This window comes from Petromyzon marinus, chromosome 75 (genome assembly GCF_048934315.1).
Source record: "Petromyzon marinus isolate PM22_M1 ecotype Great Lakes invasive population chromosome 75, UKy_Petmar_22M1.pri1.0, whole genome shotgun sequence".
NCBI lineage: Eukaryota > Metazoa > Chordata > Hyperoartia > Petromyzontiformes > Petromyzontidae > Petromyzon > Petromyzon marinus.
This window is the reverse complement of record NC_133741.1, coordinates 907,433-925,192: the sequence shown is the minus strand read 5'-3', so window position 1 is coordinate 925,192 and position 17,760 is coordinate 907,433. Positions and strand designations below refer to the sequence as shown.

The 17,760-nt window shown below is 51.0% G+C and overlaps 1 protein-coding gene across 1 annotated transcript in view; it reads right to left on the bottom strand.

Moving 5' to 3' along the window:
* The window catches only part of LOC116957476 (uncharacterized), a 36,197-nt gene that overhangs the window by 2,500 nt on the left and 15,937 nt on the right, over positions 1-17,760 (bottom strand). Inside the window, exons 3-5 of the mRNA XM_032979652.2 lie at positions 14,141-14,275; positions 11,623-11,912; positions 439-609 (exon numbers count right to left, since the gene is read on the bottom strand). Of these exons, the coding sequence (XP_032835543.2) occupies positions 439-609; positions 11,623-11,912; positions 14,141-14,275 (596 nt within the window). The remainder of the gene's footprint in view (positions 1-438; positions 610-11,622; positions 11,913-14,140; positions 14,276-17,760) is intronic.

Genomic DNA, 17,760 nt, shown 5'->3' with positions numbered 1-17,760 from the left:
GAAAACCCGCAAGACCAGGAAAAAAAATCTACACAACCACAGGGAGAGATACATGCAAACTCCAAAAATACAGGGGTCAGGGTCGGGATCTAACCAACGACCTCCTGTATACCAGAAAAGGTAGTAAACATCTCCTAACCGCTGTGGTGCCCTTTACGTCTACATTTACATCAAGCCTGGACGTACCTTTTTTTTCAAACCTTTCCACAAACGTGAAGCGTGTGTTTAGACGGACAGGATCACACTAGCGCATGAGCAGGAATTGCATTCCTTTTTAAATCTTATTATTGATCGTGCATCACTGGCTCAACGCAGCAGCACAATGTAGTAGTTGCATCGCTCCACTTTTTTAATAACCAGCCCTAAATCTCCACGTCAGGTGAGACAGAAACGCGATTGTGTCCTCACTTCAGCCGCTCCCTCTCTGGGTATACAGACCTCGGAGGTCCAAGATCGAAGGTTGCTGCATCGTTGGCAAAGCTGCCTTCCCACTCGGCGCCGAGTTGGGGTTTCCCTTCCTCTTGCGTCCTCGTCTCTTCTTGCCCCGATTCTTTCCATGGCCTCTGCCCCCCTTGCCTGCAGCCGTCCTCGGCTGTCCTTGCTTCTTGTCTGCCGCAGTTAGGAGGAGATCAACATTCAAGCGGTCACATTTCCGCGTGGTTGAGCTTTGGCAGGCAGTGCCTCCGTATCTCAACAGCCCAGCCCACGTTAGAAAGCGGTCAGAGTGATTGATGAACCCAGATCGCGCTAACCCCGGTCACTCGCTCGCTTGCTCACTAGCAGACAGTAGCCTCCCTGTTACTCTTAATCTTGATAATAACGCGGTTACTGATCCCTTGAATGTCACTCATTGATTCCTCCTCCCGTGATGGGGACTCTTTGTCCAAAATACTAACTCGTTTATCTGCTCAATATTTTGTTCACTCGCCACCAACACTGCAGGTTACAACAAAGCACTTACACAAAACACTCAAACAATCACTCATTGCTCACTCAGATACTCACTCACCTGCAAAGACAACTGTCTACCATATAACCTTAACAGACTTTGGGCACAAGTGCTGTTAGCGAGCACTCATTCACTCCCTCACCCATCCAGTAACACACCCACCTACTCAGACACACAAAAGACAACGGTCTCCAGTAAAGCCCTAACAGACTACTGGGGCAAGTGCTGTTAGCGAGCAACTATGAAGACCGTCACGGCACACGAGAGGATGGGTGGCCAGCACCACGCTCGACCGCTTTTGTCTCCCTAGTGGCAATGTTTATACATGCATTAGGTACTCATTTTGAGGCCGAGTCGACCTAGGGGAGGCCCAGAACCATTTCATGTAATCGTCACTGGTTTTGGCCGTGAGCGGGAATCAAACTCGGGCAGCCAGATTCATAGCGCAGCGCGCTAACCCCTACACCTGCTCAGACACACACCCACCCACTTACCAACTCACACACTTACCTACCCACTCACACACAACAACTCACTCACCCACGGACTCACCAACTCACTCACCCACCCACCTACTCACCCAACAACTCACTCACCCACCCACGCACCTACTCACCGACTCACCCACCCACTCACCTCCTCACACACTCATCCACCCACTCACCAACTCACCACGCTGCAGATCACAACACTCCTCTAGCTGCTTCTTCGCTTGAACTTCTTTATTTGGGAATTCCCTCCCAAATCTGTCGTGACCGACCTCAATTTCAACTCACGTGTTACGCAACTCCGATTTCTAGAAAATGCGATGGTGCTGTTTGTTGCTTACCGTTTGGCATCCGTGCCTGCGCGGAGTAACAATGTGGAGAAAAAAAAACGTACTCAGCAGGAAGTCGCCAAATTAATCAGAGACGTAATCTTTATTTAGATTATTCAGATTAACCTCAGAGTAACTACTCACTGTTCGGTAACCTGCATTGCCACTAGGTATCAAAGGGGCAGTGCAGTGTTACCTCTGTGTACATAACGGTTGGGGTCAGACGAGGTGAAGTGGATCGTAGCCACAGTTTGGTAAGAACCAATCAGACAGTTCCACGTGGGAATGTGGGATTGGTTACACCTGGCCACAAACGGGTATAAGAAGGGTGACCGCGCAGAGCGCGGGGAGTTCTCTCCCTACACGAGGACCGAAGCCCGGGCTGAAGATAGCCAGGACCCTGGACCCAGGCTTCCAGCCCCTCTGAGGGCTAAGGCTCGACGTATCCAGTGGTCAAGACCCGCCGGGCCAGCGGTGGGTCAGATAGCCTTCCCTAGGTCCCAGCCGGAGGACTCTAGGATAGCGGTACACGTGTGAGTAAGTCCCGACAAGATAAGAGGCTGTACCTCCTTAGGTTAGGAAGAGACCTGTGTGTAGGTCACGCTAAGTCTGGAGGCTGTACCTTCTTAGGGTATCGGGTGAGGGGACCGTATAACCCTCTGTGTGTTAAGGACTGTGTAAGAGAAGAATTACAATAAACAGAGTGCCTCATAATAAGTTTATTCGTCATTATAAACACTACATAGGTATAAAATAAAATAAATCACGTTTCAGGTGCAACACAAGCGTCCGTCATCAGGTGGGACGCTTGTGTTGCGCCCAAAACGTCATGATTTATTTTATTTTATACCTACGTGACTTTAGCTGAAAGAACCAAAGAGTATGCATTCCTGCAGTCACGAAAGCTTCAAATCAAGATAGTAGCTCAATTGTCGCTGGCTTTGACGTTCGAAATATTAAGAAATGGGCAGATACATCATTAGACCTCCTTTGCCAGTACCAAAATGTAATAATAGGGTTTTTCCCCTTTTTTCTGGCAACAAAACTGAAACCTTTTTACGAGGATTCATGTCTGCATTAACCACAATACCTGCAGTCAAAATGCAAACAAAACATACTATGATAATATATGCATTGTCCTTGAAACTGATTGGTCCACACCAAGGGACGGCTTTCTTTTGAGCCTCGACCCAATTGGTGCTCGACCAGATGACGCCAAAATGCGTCCCTTGGTGTGAACCAATCAGTTTCAAGGACAATGCATATATTATCATAGTATGTTTTTTGTTTGCATTTTGACTGCAGGTATTGTGGTTAATGCAGACATGAATCCTTGTAAAAAGGTGTCAGTTTTGTTGCCAGAAAAAAGGGGAAAACCCTAGTTATTAAATGGGCAGATGTTGCTGTTTGCTGTAGTTTATCCTCATGTAGTGTGGTAAAATACGCGGTGCGCACTGCTGGCCAAGGGCAACCGAGGGCAGGCAGGTGCGCGTGTACAACGTAAGGTTGCACGAGCAAACCTCCACCTCATTAACGGGATAATCTGTTGCAGACGGGATCGGCTCGGGGTTGTACGCTGCCACCAGAGGTTTCACCAGGGAGGCGTGCGATAAGGGGTGATTGATGGCGTGACAGGCGCCAGCCTGTTTGGCCCTAAATAGACAGAAGGGAGGAGCTGGATAATTGGGAGGAGGATATAAGGGGGTGCGCGAGAGCGGAGCGGGAGTCGCGGGTTGCTGGGACCAAAGTGAAGACATCTCGCCGCTGCTACTCAAGCCAAAGACGGAACTCAATACTCACGAGTCACCGGGCGGGTGATGGTTGATCCCCCCACCCGGATCGGACGAGTGAGTGGGTCTGAGGGAACGTAGGCGAGGGCAGCAGCAAAGGGGGAGAGCAGCTGTGTGTGTGTGAGCGAAGCTCTGTGTGAGCGACGCCTCTGTGTGAGCGCTGCTGTATGCAAGTTCTGTGTGAGCGCAGCTGTGTGCAAGCCCTGTGTGAGCACAGCTGCGTGCAAGCTCTGTGTGAGCTACAGTCTGTGTGCGGAGTTGTGAGTGCGGAGTTGCTGAGAGAAAGAGCTGCCGCAGACAGGTCAGTGAGGTGTAAAGTAGATAGGGGAAGTTGGTTAACAAAGTGACCGTATAGACAGAGATAGGAGTGCCTACAACTGGTGCAAGAGTAGAGTAATAAAGTGTAAGCAGGTGTTTTGGAACAACGTGTCCGGCTGATTCTACACGACACTACACTCACGAAGAGTGGCGTTCAAGTGGCAATTATGATGACTTTTTTAACTATAACATTCTCAAATATTTGGTTTATTTTTACAGGTAAGGCCCACTCAGCGATGTAGCTTTTTCAGAAGAGACCTGGCTATCACAAATTACAGCTCAACGAAGACGCTTATCGTGTGGACATTTATAGCAGCCAAATAATCTAAACGCATGTTAATTCTAAATGTGGAAGGATAAATCGGAGGACCCGGAGAACAATCCACACGACCACGGGGCGAGAGATACACAAACTCCAAATATACAGCAGGCACTGTCAGGGTAGGGATCGAACCCACAACCCTCTGTATACCAGGCGAGGTAGATAACATCTCCTAGCGTGGTTAAAGAGAGAGGTCGATTGCAGGCAGTAAGATAGTATTGAGATATCATGTTAAGATATTCAAACACCAAATAGATACATTTTGCAAGGAATCAAGTCTGAATTAGCCGCACGTATTTGTGGAAAACATGCAAACATGCTGGGATAATTATGCCTTGCAAAGGTATCTATTTGGTGTTTGCACATCTTAACTCCCAGAAAGGGTAAAACCTATTATTGTTGCTACATAGATGTCTACTGTGGTCAGGTGTGAGGCTGCTAAGGGAAGGAACTTTGCTTTATTTTTATTACTTGGACTCAACACGAGCCTAGTACACAGCACCGGTCACAGTATGGGGGGGGGGGATGTTGGTAATCTACTTCACTTATATACCAGGCGAGGTAGTTAACATATCCGAGCCACCGTGGCGCTGAGAGAGAAAAAACAACAAGGAAGGTCTCCTAGTGAGGAGGACATACCTCCTTAGTATATCGGGTGAAAGGGGCCGTAACCCCTTTGTATTAAGCTGTATCATTGAATAATAAACATGCTGCCTCCAGGGAAGCCTCCTTCCATTTTTACCCATCAGAATTGGTGACAGAAGTGGCCATATATTAGCATGGAAACAAGGAGGAAGATATGCACCAGGGCTCCGGATAAAGAAGAAGACAATGTAGCTGCCCCGGGGTTGACAACTCCGGCAGAAGGGGATGAAGCGTTGCTGGCCGAGCTGCAGTCTGCCCGGCCACCCGGCGGGTTACCATCATAGGGTAAAGCGCTTCGGGTGGTGCACTCCCGTCTGCACGCCGTGGCCTCCATCTTCGATGAGATTCATTGCGGGGAGCCGACAGCGGACGAGGTTGGAGTGGGCCTGCAGGCGACGGCCGTTGCTGCCGCCGGTTCTGGAATTTCCACGCAAGATTTCGAATCTCCTGCCGAAGTTGGGGGAGTTTCCACTGGAAGCCGAGAGCATCATGGGACATGCATCACTTCCAGTCATGGTCCGCGCCAATCAGCGATCACCGCATCATCAGTGGCGCAACCGGCGCAAGGGGCCACCATCTTGTTGACTGATGGCGGCACAGTTCCCGCCAAAAGTGATGAAGAGCATCTGCCTGTGGGACACGTGCCGGCCATCCACCAACGCCTGCCCATCCTCAAAGAGTTATCTGCTGTGGGAGGTGACTGGGCGGCCTTTCAGCGCCGCTTCCTGTCACATCGTGAGATGGTGGGGTGGATGGAGGAAGAGGCGCTATGGGTGCTCCCGGCCGCCCTGGACGAAGATGCCCTTGCCATTCTCATCACTATTCTACAGGAGGATCGATCTACACTACAGCGGGTGCTGCAACAAATCATCGACATCTTATGGCCCACCATCGGGCACGCGATACCAGTTCGCTGCTCGGAGGAAGGGTGAGTCGGAAACTCCCCTCGCCTTCCGCAGCGCGTTGCTTGACCTGGCGGAGGCCACCTTTCCTCGTATGGACTACGAAGGCATCGACTCGCTTGTTTTGGAAAAGATGCTGGCACTTGCATGGGACTTGCGTGTGGTTATACGTACCATTGACGACGGAGACCTGTGCTCCCTGCATGCTGCAAAATGCATCCAGGCGCACTTGCTCCTCCAACGGGAGATGGGTCTTGTGGCCTGTACTGCATCGGCCGATTCCTGCAGTTCATTGGAGGAGCCTCAACCCAACCGAGCCTTTGCGTTGACTCAAGCCGGGGGTTGGAGAGCTGACAATCGCCCACGTCAACGGGACTTCCGATAGCAGGGATGAGCATCTCCACAGCCAGATGCAGCCCTCATCACCTGCTAAAACTGTGGCCTATGGGGACATGTATCGTCAGCACCTCGACGTTGCATCTCCGGACCACGGTTTTCGGCTCCTCGATCACCCTCGGCTCTGTGGCGACCTCAGGTGAGTCGTGGCACCAAACATGCTCGGCCCCTGCTCTTACCCCGTACTCCTCATCGCGTCATATCGCCTGTTCATAGTGCGTCGGGTGTAGGAGGGTCGGAATGTCCTAAAGCCGACTGGGTGCTTCGACTGGGTCAGTGGTTGGAGTTGGCCCATAGAGTTGTTGCCACGGCCACAGGGTCCTCTGTCATTATTGGATCCATCGAGGGGGTCGCTTTTCGAATGCTGGTCGACACAGGGGCTTCTGCAACCATCATTTCGGACCTTATTTACAATATTTTACCTAAGATGTCGTTCTCTCTATACAATTGATGTCCCATGTTTCGCCACTAACGGAGGGTCGCTGGGCATAATTGGACAGATTAATGCCCAGATTTGTATCGGCGATGTGAAATTGATGGGCCGCATTCTAGTTTCCTCGTCCCTCGCTGTTCCGTGCTTACTGGGAACCGATTTCCTGGGCAAAATTCCTATAAAAATTCTTATCGACCAGGGCTGTATTGAACTGCTCTCCGGTCAACGTATGGCATTCCTGCCTTCCCACACTCTGTTACGTATGGCCTGCGCTACCGTTCAGGCATTGGCGTCCCAAACGGTGTGCATTTCGCGGGGTGCGCAGATGTTGGTTTCATTTCGGCTATGGAAACCTCTTGATTCAGGGACGATGGCAGGGGGGTGTTCTGCTGGGTCCTTCAAACACTGCGGTTCGGGGGTTAGAGCTTATCGGTGCACAGACTCTGGTATCTGGGGACCGGGATCCCTTAATCCAGGTCTTGAATGGCGGGTTGCGAACGACTGTTATACCGAAAGGTACCTTGCTCGCTCACGCGACGCTGGCGCTCCAGGCAGATTCGGTTGTAGGCCATGTTGGAGCCGTACCTCGATCGCAACCACATTCTGACCTCGATGAAGGATGGTTGGACTCACTTTGCTCGGCAGCTGGCAACCTGTCTGATTCCCAGAGAGGTAAATTGTTCGCGCTATTACGGGAATTTTCCGATGTTTTTAATAAAACTAAATTTGACATTGGGTGTAGTAAATTGCTGAACCATCATATCGACACGGGTGACACTGCTCCAATCCAGCAGATCCCGTTCCGCTTGAGCCTGGCTGAAAATAACATGTCAGGTTGGCCGTCAATATGTTATCTGTGGACATAATTTCCCCATCCACCAGCCCACGGGGGGCTCCAATTGTCCTCGTGAAGAAGCATGATGGCAGCTTAAGGTTTTGTGTCGATTTCCGTAGGCTCAATAAAATTTTGGTGGCTGACGCATATCCACTTCATCGTATGGACGAGTCGCTGGATGCCTTAGCGGGGGCACGTTACTTTTCAACACCACACCTTTTTGTCCAGTTTTTGCAATTGCCCTTCGACGGGGAATCAAAACCTAAGACCGCTTTCCGTACGCCGCAGGGCCTTTTTGAATTTAACTGGCTGCCCATGGGTCTCCACTCGGCCCCAGCAACATTCCAGCAGTTGATAGAACTGGTTCTTGCTGGGCTCCAATGGGACTTATGCCTGATATTTAGATTACGTTATTCTCTACAGCCGCACTTTCGAAGAATACCATGGGATGCGACCATCTCGGCCTCTTAATGACGTGGGACGGCAGTTTGCGCCGATACAAAATTATTGTGCCCACTGCCCTGTGGGGCAAGGCTGTTTGGGCTGCCCACGAGCGCTTCTTACACTTATGGGTGCACAAAACCCTTGCTATGCTCCAGCTCGACTTCTTCTGGCCAGGCATGGCAAGGGATGTGGCTGACTTGCTGCAGGGCTGCACCAAATGTACATGGCAGAAGCTGCCAGATCGGCCGTCTTGCCCGCCCTTGCAGTCCATTCAAGTGTCCCGCATTAATGAACTTGTCACCTTGGACATCCTAGGGCCCTTTCCTGCCACTCCACGAAGTAACAAGTACCTGCTGGTTGGAGTGGAGTATTTCACACGCTGGCCTATGGCCTGGCCGCTCCCAAACCAGTCGGCGGCAACTATCATCGAGGACTTTGTCCAGGGCTATGTTTTGGACAAAGGTGCTTCCGAACAGCTGCTGATCAACCAGGGAAAACATTTTTCATCCACCTTGCTGCGGGATGTGTGCAACATGCTGGGCATGCAGAAAATTAATACCTCGCCATATCACCCACAGACGGATGGTATGGTTGAGCGCCTGCAAAGAATGCTCACCTCAATGCTGTACCATCAGGTGAGCGAATCACATCTTGATTGGGATCTACAGATCCCCGGGGTTCTAGCTGCATACAGGATGACACCTCATGCAGCAACTGGATACTCACCGTTTTACTTGATGTATGGCAGAGACATTAACCCCCCCGTGTAGGTGCAACTGCGCTTAAACCGGCCGCCTCGAAGTCTAAAATAACTGACCACATGTGGTTTAATCTTCAGAAGTTGACCGAAACCGCGTGGGTAAATTCTGGCTCACGGTAACTGTCCAATGAGCGGTTGCGGATTCTTCGTGCGTCCAGACATTTGTGGGCAAAAGTGGACAGGGCCTGGCTCCATTGCCCCCAGGTGCCGTTGGCGACGTCACCGAAGTAGTTGCTCAGTCCCTGGAGGGGCCCTGTCGATGTCAACCAGGTCGTTCGCCCCCAGTGTGTTAAAGTACAGTGGGGCAGGCAGTGTTGGTACGTCCACGCATCGTGCCTCAAACCCTTTGCCATGCCGCACTCTTCCACTTCACCTATACATTGCGGGGGCCGAGTGCATGATGTGTCCAACGAGCCAGGTTGCGTGTCCACGGTGCCTAAGCCTCAGCACAGTCGTGTTGATGTACCCCCAGATCCCGCAGGAATGAGTCCTCCAGGCGTCCACGCTGGCGAGCACTCACCCGCCGGGCCGGATGCCCCTCAGGCTGGGCCGGTCTCTGCCGATCCACCACCGAACCCCCCTGACTCGTATGATGGTCCTGCAACGTGGACCTGATCTAAGACTCTATAGTTTTCGTAACCCCCCCCCCCCCCCACATGCACCACACTGTGCGCTTACCTTCGCATCCGCCGGATTGTCTCGGTTGGTGGCCTTCCTTGCCTCTGTCTTGCGGACGGTCGGACGAGTCATCATTGCCTTGGCTTGCACGTGTGCTGGGAGGGGTGACGTGTGCGGTCGTGCAGGCCCCATTTTTGTATGTTTGTTTCTAGTGTAATTTTGTACAGGTGGGCTAGGGTATTTATGTCGGGTTATTCTTGTTTATGTTGAGGCACACGTACTTTCATGATGTTATTGCAATGTTCTTGTGGGGAGAGTTGGCAGCCGGGACGGCTGGGTGCTACGAGGCGGGGGGGGGGTAATGTAATGGCATTGTTGGCCACGGTTGCCACTACTCATAGCTGGTAGTACTGGCCCCGTGTCAACAGGGGGCAGAAGGGAGGCAGAGCCGGCTCGGTAGATGAAGTCGGGCCATTGGGCCAAGGTAATCTCCGGGGAGCATCGTGACCATGGGTGCGGGCCCCAGACTCCAAGAAGGGAGCTGGGGGATGGTGTCACACTCCAGGTCGCTCGGGAAGATTGCAGAAGGAAGGTGTGGCTAGGGGCGGAGTGAGCTGGGACTGTGTATAAAAGCTGGGTCCCTGAAGAGGCCCGGAAGTTGTCATCCACTCGAAGACTCAAGAAGCCACCTGGAAGACCTGGAGCCGGGGGCCGGACCCGAGGACCTTGGCTGGGTCGGGTCCGAGCAGCCGCGTGGATAGGACCCGAGGACCTTGGCTGGGTCGGGTCAGGTTAGCCTCCCTAGGTCGCACTAGCCGTAGGACCCTTAGCGGACAGCTCTCCCAGTGTGTAGGGCACGCTAGGAGGACATACCTCCTTAGGATATTGGATGAAAGGGGCTGTAACCCCTTTGTGTTAAGCTGTATCGTTATTGAATAATAAACGTGTTGCCTCCAGAGAAGCCTCCTTCCATTTGTACCCACTACATGTGTATGTTGAACTTATTTCGCACTGTGCATAGCCAACCATGCTAATCGGAGGTTGCGGGGTAAGAATAACAAACTAAACACAAAAAGCAGTTATAAGAAAACGAGTTTTCAATTTAGTATAGTGGTGTAGTGTATAGTAGTATAGTATACAGTCGCATAGTGTATCCTGTAGTGTATAGTAGTGTAGTGTATCAAGTAATGTCTATAGTGTCTGTAGTGTATAGTGTAGTATATAGTGTTTGCACCGTACATAGCCAAACGCGTTAATCAGAGGTGGTCAGGTAGTCTGCCCGCTGCTGACAAATCTGGCTGTCGCCTGATGAAGCTAGTTGTAATCCTGGCGAAACATGATACTCAGATTGTAAATGTTGTGGCTTGGCTCTCCAACACACTGGTGTGCTGTACTAGTAACGAATTGGCAAATTGTGTTTACGTGACAAATTTATATATTTATGTGATCAAACCAAAAAAAAACCTGTATTATGCTGAAATAGCCTTCCACACTACTCAGTTAGCCCCACCCACTACTCATATAGCCCCGCCTACTACTCAGCACCGCCGACTACTCTGATAGTCCTGCCTACCACTCGGTTAAACCTGCCCACTATTCAGGTAGCCCTGCCCACTACTCAGGTGGGACCGCCAATTACTCAGGTAGCCCCGTCTACTACTGTACTCAGCTAGCCCTGCTCACTGCTCTTGTAACCACGCCCACTAATCGGGAAGCCCCACCCACTACCCGGGTAGCCCCGCCCACTATTCAGGTAGCCACCGCCCATAACTCAGGTAGCCCCCACCCATGACTCAGGTAGCCCCGCCCACGACTCAGTTAGCCCCCACCCACTACTCAGGCATCGTGAATCCAGGATTTGGCCCGAAAATATTAAACCGGGGGTTTAAAATCCGGATTTTCACAAACGTTCAGGATATCGGGAAAAACATTTTGAAACTAAAACTGGCACAGTTAGTAGCTTTATAATTAAAATGTCCACCACCGCAGGTCTGGCTGCATGAGGAAGTACAGCAAGCGGTAAATATTTACGTCTCTTGTGGCTATAGGGCAGCGCCTAAACTACGGTGGCGAGATGTTTACTACCTAGCCTGGTATACAGGAGGTCATGGGTTCGATCCCGACCCTGATGCCTGCTGTATATTTGGAGTTTGCACGTCTATTTCCCTGTGGTCGCGTGAAATTTCTCCGGGTCCTCCGGTTTCTCCATTCACATTTATAATATCACGCGTTTAGAATATTTTGCTGCTGCTATATATTTCCACGTGATAATCCACTTCATTGGGCTGTTATTTGAGCCACACACACACAAATTAAAATGCTTGAACAAATCAGCAATGAACACTCCTTAGTGAAACTCGTGGACTGACAGAATTGAGGCAATCAGAGCTCACCTCGACTCTGCTGCTCCGTCGTGGCCATGACCGTCGGTTTCTCAGCCACGGCGACCCCAGCCATCCCCTCGGCCCCAGGGGAGGAGATCCCCAGGGTCTGTGCCCCGCCCACCGCTCCCTCCTCTGCCGTCTCCCTTCTCTCCTGCGCGCCCGGCGCCTCCGTGCCCTTATTCCCCCATGCCGCCAGTGTCGGTGAGGTCACGGGCAGGTCGATGAGATCCACGGCGCCGTAATGGTAGGGCTCCTGATCCCGAACGACAGCTCTGTAGACCGTCTCGTGCCTTTGGCACCTGCAGTCGAATGCATGCCATCAGTCCCTTTGCCTGTATGGTTTGATGCCAGCGGTCGATTTGCGAGTCTCATATCGCTTATCGACCGCCCAATGTCACCACGCTGCCAACACCTGGCGTCTGTGAGTTGATGAGTGGATGGGTGAGTGTGTGGGGGGCTGAGTGAGTGAAGTAGTGAGTGAGTCAGAGATTGGCTTCCTGGGTGGATAAATGCGTTGGTGAGTGAGTGAGTGGGTGAGTTTCCGGATGAGTGAGGGAGTGGTTGGATGAGTGAGTGGGGTAGTGAGTAAGTGATTTAGCGTTTGGGTTAGTGGGTGGATGAATGACTGAGTGAGAAAGTTAGTGGGTGATTGAGTGAATGAGTGGGTCAGAGAGTGGATGAGTGGGTGAGTGAGTGGATGACTGAGTGAGTGGGATAGTTAGTGGATGAGTGAGTGAATTAGTCAGTGAGTGATTCAGAGATTGGCTTCCTGGCTGGATAAATGAGTGAGTGAGTGAGTGGATGAGTGTGTGTGAGTAGGTCAGTGGGTGGGTAAGTCAGTGAGTGGGTGAGTGAGTGGATGAGTGAGACCAGTCTGTCTATCATTGTCTCTAGATCAGCTCAGAGGCTGGTCTCTAAGTCTGTTGTCTAGCGACCCCATCAGAGTCCGGGCTGTCGTCAGTCTCGAGATGTAGTTGCATTTCGAGACTGTCGAGTTACCATCCAGAGGGTGAGTGCTGGTTCACACTCGACAACGAGATTTCGATTCCAAATCATGGCAAGCATAAATCTTCTAACTTCGTGTGGATGCAGATCAACAGCTACAATTTCACATTCAGGTGGTCAAGCCAGATAACAACCGCGTCAGAGAGATTAACATTAACATGGCCACTTCCGTGCCTTCGCCATGGATGTCGCCCTCCGATCTTACATTAACATGCTAGTTTCTCACTTCTTTATAACCCTTGGGCTACACCCATTTTACCCCTTTAAAACAGTCTGCCTCAGCAGCTTTCCTTTTTTTCCTCCTAGTGACGATCGCTTGTGTTGTGATCGAAACGTCATAGTTTTTTTGTTATTTTATTTGAACCTATCTACGTGACTTTACCGAAAAATCCAAAGAAAACATGTTGTATGGTCTGTTCTGGATGACCACAGTCGCACACTGGAGAGTTTTTAATATTCCATATTTTGTGCATCAAGTATCCGCATCTGTTGTCATGGTCTGTGCAGTGTCCAGTTTAGGGTGGACCATGAGCACCTTCGTGGAAGATAAAAACCCAGGGATCTTCTGCGTTGGGTCTGTCAAAATAATGAGCCACAAGTGAGATCAGAATCTGTCCCTTGATCCCCCCCTCCCAATCTCCCCATTCGCCAACTCACATGGCATGGAGAGGGGAGGCTTTCATCCTACTGTGGATGTGAAAAGGGCCGTACATGATTATTATAATTTTAATAATTATCCCTGTAGACACCATATTTCAGTTAGAAACGGGAATGACAAGAATGATCAATAGTTGTGTTTCATCTCGTAAAATGCGGTGATGTGCCCTTCTGGATGTATTTCGTAAGGTAGGTGGTGACCGACAGAGAGAGAATTACGTTGTATAGGTAATTATTTTGCAGTTGGTATTATTCATGCAACGTGACACAATTATTTACGTTGATACAACAAAATAAACAAAAATCTCTCCATGGCCTTGCCCACCTCATCTCGTATATCATCTCCTTCCATGTGCCATCCTCTCGTCCTCTTTGGTCTCAATCCTCCCTCTCTGTCCCTCCTTCTCCCTGTGCCCAATCCCGTTATTAGTTCTTTTCCCTCCTTGCATCCCTCCACTGGAATAAACTTCCCTTGTACACTCAGCAGCAAGGCCCATAGAATCAACACTACACCATAGACTCAACACTGTGCATATACACAGCACTGCCCTTATACTCAACACTACACCATCGTATCAACACTGCCCATAGACTCATACTGCCTATAGACCAACCAATGCTCATCGACTCAACACTGCCCATAGACTCAATACTGCTCATAGACTCAACACTGCCGATAGACCCAACACTGCCCATATACCCGTCGCTATTAAACATTTGTGGACAAGAGCTTCGTAGCTCATCGGATTCATCCATTATACGCACTGTGTGAAAGCAGTGCGTCTAATGGATTGATTCTGACATGGGTGGAGACAATGCGAGTTGGAGGAGCGGCAGTGGCAGTGTAGCATCGCACAGCGTTTACCATCCCAGCCAGGACCTCTCGGCACACTCCTCGTGCTCCTCGAGAGTGAAGCAGGGCACGCTGATGACGTTGAAGTACGCCTGGCCCATGACGAGCGACGCGGTGTCGTTGGACCTCCGCAGGCACTGCTTGAAGCTACAGAATGAGAGGAAAGGGGGTGGTGGGCGGCAGTGGCGAAATGTTAACTACCTCGCCTGGTGTGCAGGAGGTCGTGAGTTCGATCCCGACCATGAAGCCTGCTGTATATTTGGAGTTTTCACGTCTCTTTCCTCGTGGTCGTGTGGATTTTTATTCCGGGTCATCTGGTTTTTCCTTCCACATTTCGAATCTACGCGCGTTTAGAAAATGTAGTTTCTGCTATACATTTCCACGTGATAATAAGCCACTTTGTTTGATTTATCATTTATGACCAGATCGCTTCTGAAAAAGAGTTACATAGCTCAGGGGGCTTTACCTGGTAACCTTACTTTTTATTGTTTTTAGTTTAACATGTTTCCAGGTCCTCCGTGTTTTCCCTCCACATTTAGAATTAACATCATGAGTTTTAGAGTATTTGGCTGAATCTTGATTTGAAACTTTCGTGCTTGATGACGACTGCTTGTGTTGTGATCGAAACGTCGTGAATTTTTTGTTTTATTTTATTTCTAACTACGTGACTTTACCGAAAGCACCAAAAAGTAAGTATTTTGCTGCTATACATTTCCACGTGGTAAACAACCTCGTGGAGCTATCATTTGTGTTCTAGGTCGCTTTTAAAAAAAAACCTCCTATCTTATTGAGCTCTACCTGGTAAAATAAATGTATTTCTATCTTGTTATTTTATTACTTTTCCCATACTTTGCACCCCTCTCGGGTTTTCGTATTGTTTGTTGTAACTTTATGACCTGCCCCGACTGGACATCTGTGAAAAGGAGCATCACAGCTAATCGAATTTCTCCAGTAAAAATAAATATTCCGAATATGACTTTTCTCTTCGTGTCTCTGGAAGTTACCACATTTCTAGGATGCTCAACTCGGACACGTGGCCAGATGGAGGCCCCTCCCTCTTTCAGCCCCGCACACTTTTACACAGCCACACCCATCAAATCACAAAGCCCGCTCACACGGAGTAAAGGCTACCACTCTGTACCTGATTGCAATAAGTTAAAAAAGTGAGTCAGGCTGATGGATGATCAAGTACTCGATCATTCATTTCAATCACACATTGATTCCTCGTCCTCCCAGACTTAACCGTTTAATCTCTCCAAAACCCTGTTCAACCACCACACTCAATCATTCACGATACCACTCACTCAACCAATCAGATAATTATTCATTAACCCACTCACTCACCACACAATGACTCATGATACCACTCACTCAATCACTCATTCACACACTCACACACTGATCCACCCACTCACTCACCACACTCACAATACCACTCAACCACTCACACAATTACTCACTCACAAACTCATTCCTCACCCACCCACTCATACACTTACTCACCCACTCACTCACCTCACTCATGAAACCATTCACAAACCCAAATACTCACTCAGAAACGCATGCACGCACCCACCCACTCGCACCTGCAAAGACAAAGATCCCTCGTATAGCCTTAGCAGACTGTTGGGGAAAGTGCTGTTAGCGAGCACCTATGAAGGACGGGACGGTACACGAGGGGGTGGGGTGATCAACACCACGCCGGACCGCCTTTGTCTACCCAGTGGCGATGTTTACACACCGCACCAGGTACTCATTTGAGGCTGAGTCCAACTAGGAAAGGCCCAGGACCGGTTCAGATAATCGTCACTGGTGTCGACCCTGACTGGAAATCGAACTCGGGTCGCCGGGTTTGTAGTGTAGCGCACTAATAGCTACACCACTGCTCTGCTATGAACAAACTCACTATGTATAAACTTACTCACCCACTCACTCACCACTCACTCACCCAATCACTGACTCACCCACTCACCCACTCACTCACTCACCCTCTCACTCACCCACTCACAAACAACGATAACCCAACCATTTAGTCAACAACGCCGTGTTTGTGTGTGACCTTAAAAGAGAAACATAGAATCGGTGACGTTTTAGGCAATCAGCCCTGCTTCATGGTACATAACACTATGTAACAAAAAAACTGTTACTGGGTAGTAAGTGTTATTTCGTTATTGCCATTGCCTAAAAAGTATAGAAAATAGCTATTATTCCCCACAAACTTTGTTTTTGTGATCAGGACAGTAATATTTTGTAATTTACCTATGTTCAATGAGAAAACGGGCGAATTTGTGTCTTTTCATTCACATAAAGTCAGATAAAAAAACAAATGAATCAAAATTAACATGTATTTATACAAAATATTTAGAAGTGAGTAGTTAAATTTCGATTTAAAGCTTTCGTGACTGCAAGGATTCATCTTCTTTGGTTCTTTCGGTAAAGTCACGTAGAATGAGAATAAAATAATCAAATAACACAATAAAATTCTCACGACGTTCGGCCACAACGCAAGCGGCCGTCGTGAGAATTTTATTGTGTTATTTTATTATTTTATTCTCATTCTCCGTGACTTTACCGAAAGAACCAAAGAAGAAGTGAGTAGTTTTTTTGAGATTTACGATTATACTGTAAATTGCTTTCACGAATCAGCCCCCAAATGTAGTCTTCCATCATGTTCTCGTTATACTGTCCTTGGTAGCGGCGTTCAAAGTCCAGTATATCCTGGTGGAAGTGCTCGCCTTGCTCCTCCGAGTACACTCCCATGTTCTCCTTGAATTTATGAGCAGGCGGCCCAGAGGAGACACCTCGACCGCCGCCGCCTGCCCTGCCCGTAGTGCTCATCAACAGCCCGCGAGATACGACGGCGGCACGGCGGCGGCGCCGCGGCTGGCGCGCTACTGCGGCGCGGCGCCGCCCGGCAGCGTGCACTCGACGGGGCCCGCGCTGCTGCTGCTGCGAATGCGCACGGACGGCGAGAACGCCGTCACGGGATTCCTCGCCAGCATCACGGCCGAGAGGCCCGCGCAGCCCGCAAGATGGCCGCCTGAGGCGCGCGCGGCCAGCAGCGGCTGGCGGGGCCGTTTGTGAGGGGGCCGAGGGAGCCGACGGAGGGGGCTGACGGAGCCGGGGGGGCCGACGGAGCGGGGGGGCCGGGGGGGGCCGACGGAGCCAGGGGGGGCCGACGGAGTCGGGAGGGGGGGGCGACGGAGCTGGGGGGGGGGGCGACGGAGCCAGGGGGGCCAAGGGAGTCGGGAGGGGGGGGCGACGGAGCCGGGGGGGCCTATGGAGCTGGGGGGGGGCGACGGAGCTGGGGGGGGGCGACGGAGCCGGGGGGGGGCGACGGAGCTGGGGGGGGCGACAGAGCCAGGGGGGGCGACGGAGGTGGGGGCGGGGCCGACGGAGCCAGGGGGGGGCCGACGGAGCTGGGGGGGGGCCGACGGTGTCGAGGGGGGGCGACGAAGCCAGGGAGGGGCGACGGAGCCAGGGGGGGGGCGACGGAGCTGGGGGGGGCGACGGAGCTGGGGGGGGGCGACAGAGCTGGGGGGGGGCGACGGAGCCATCGGGGGGGCGATGGAGCCGGGGGTAGGGGGCCACGGAGCTGGGGGGGCCAACGGAGTCAAGGGGGGGGGGCGGCG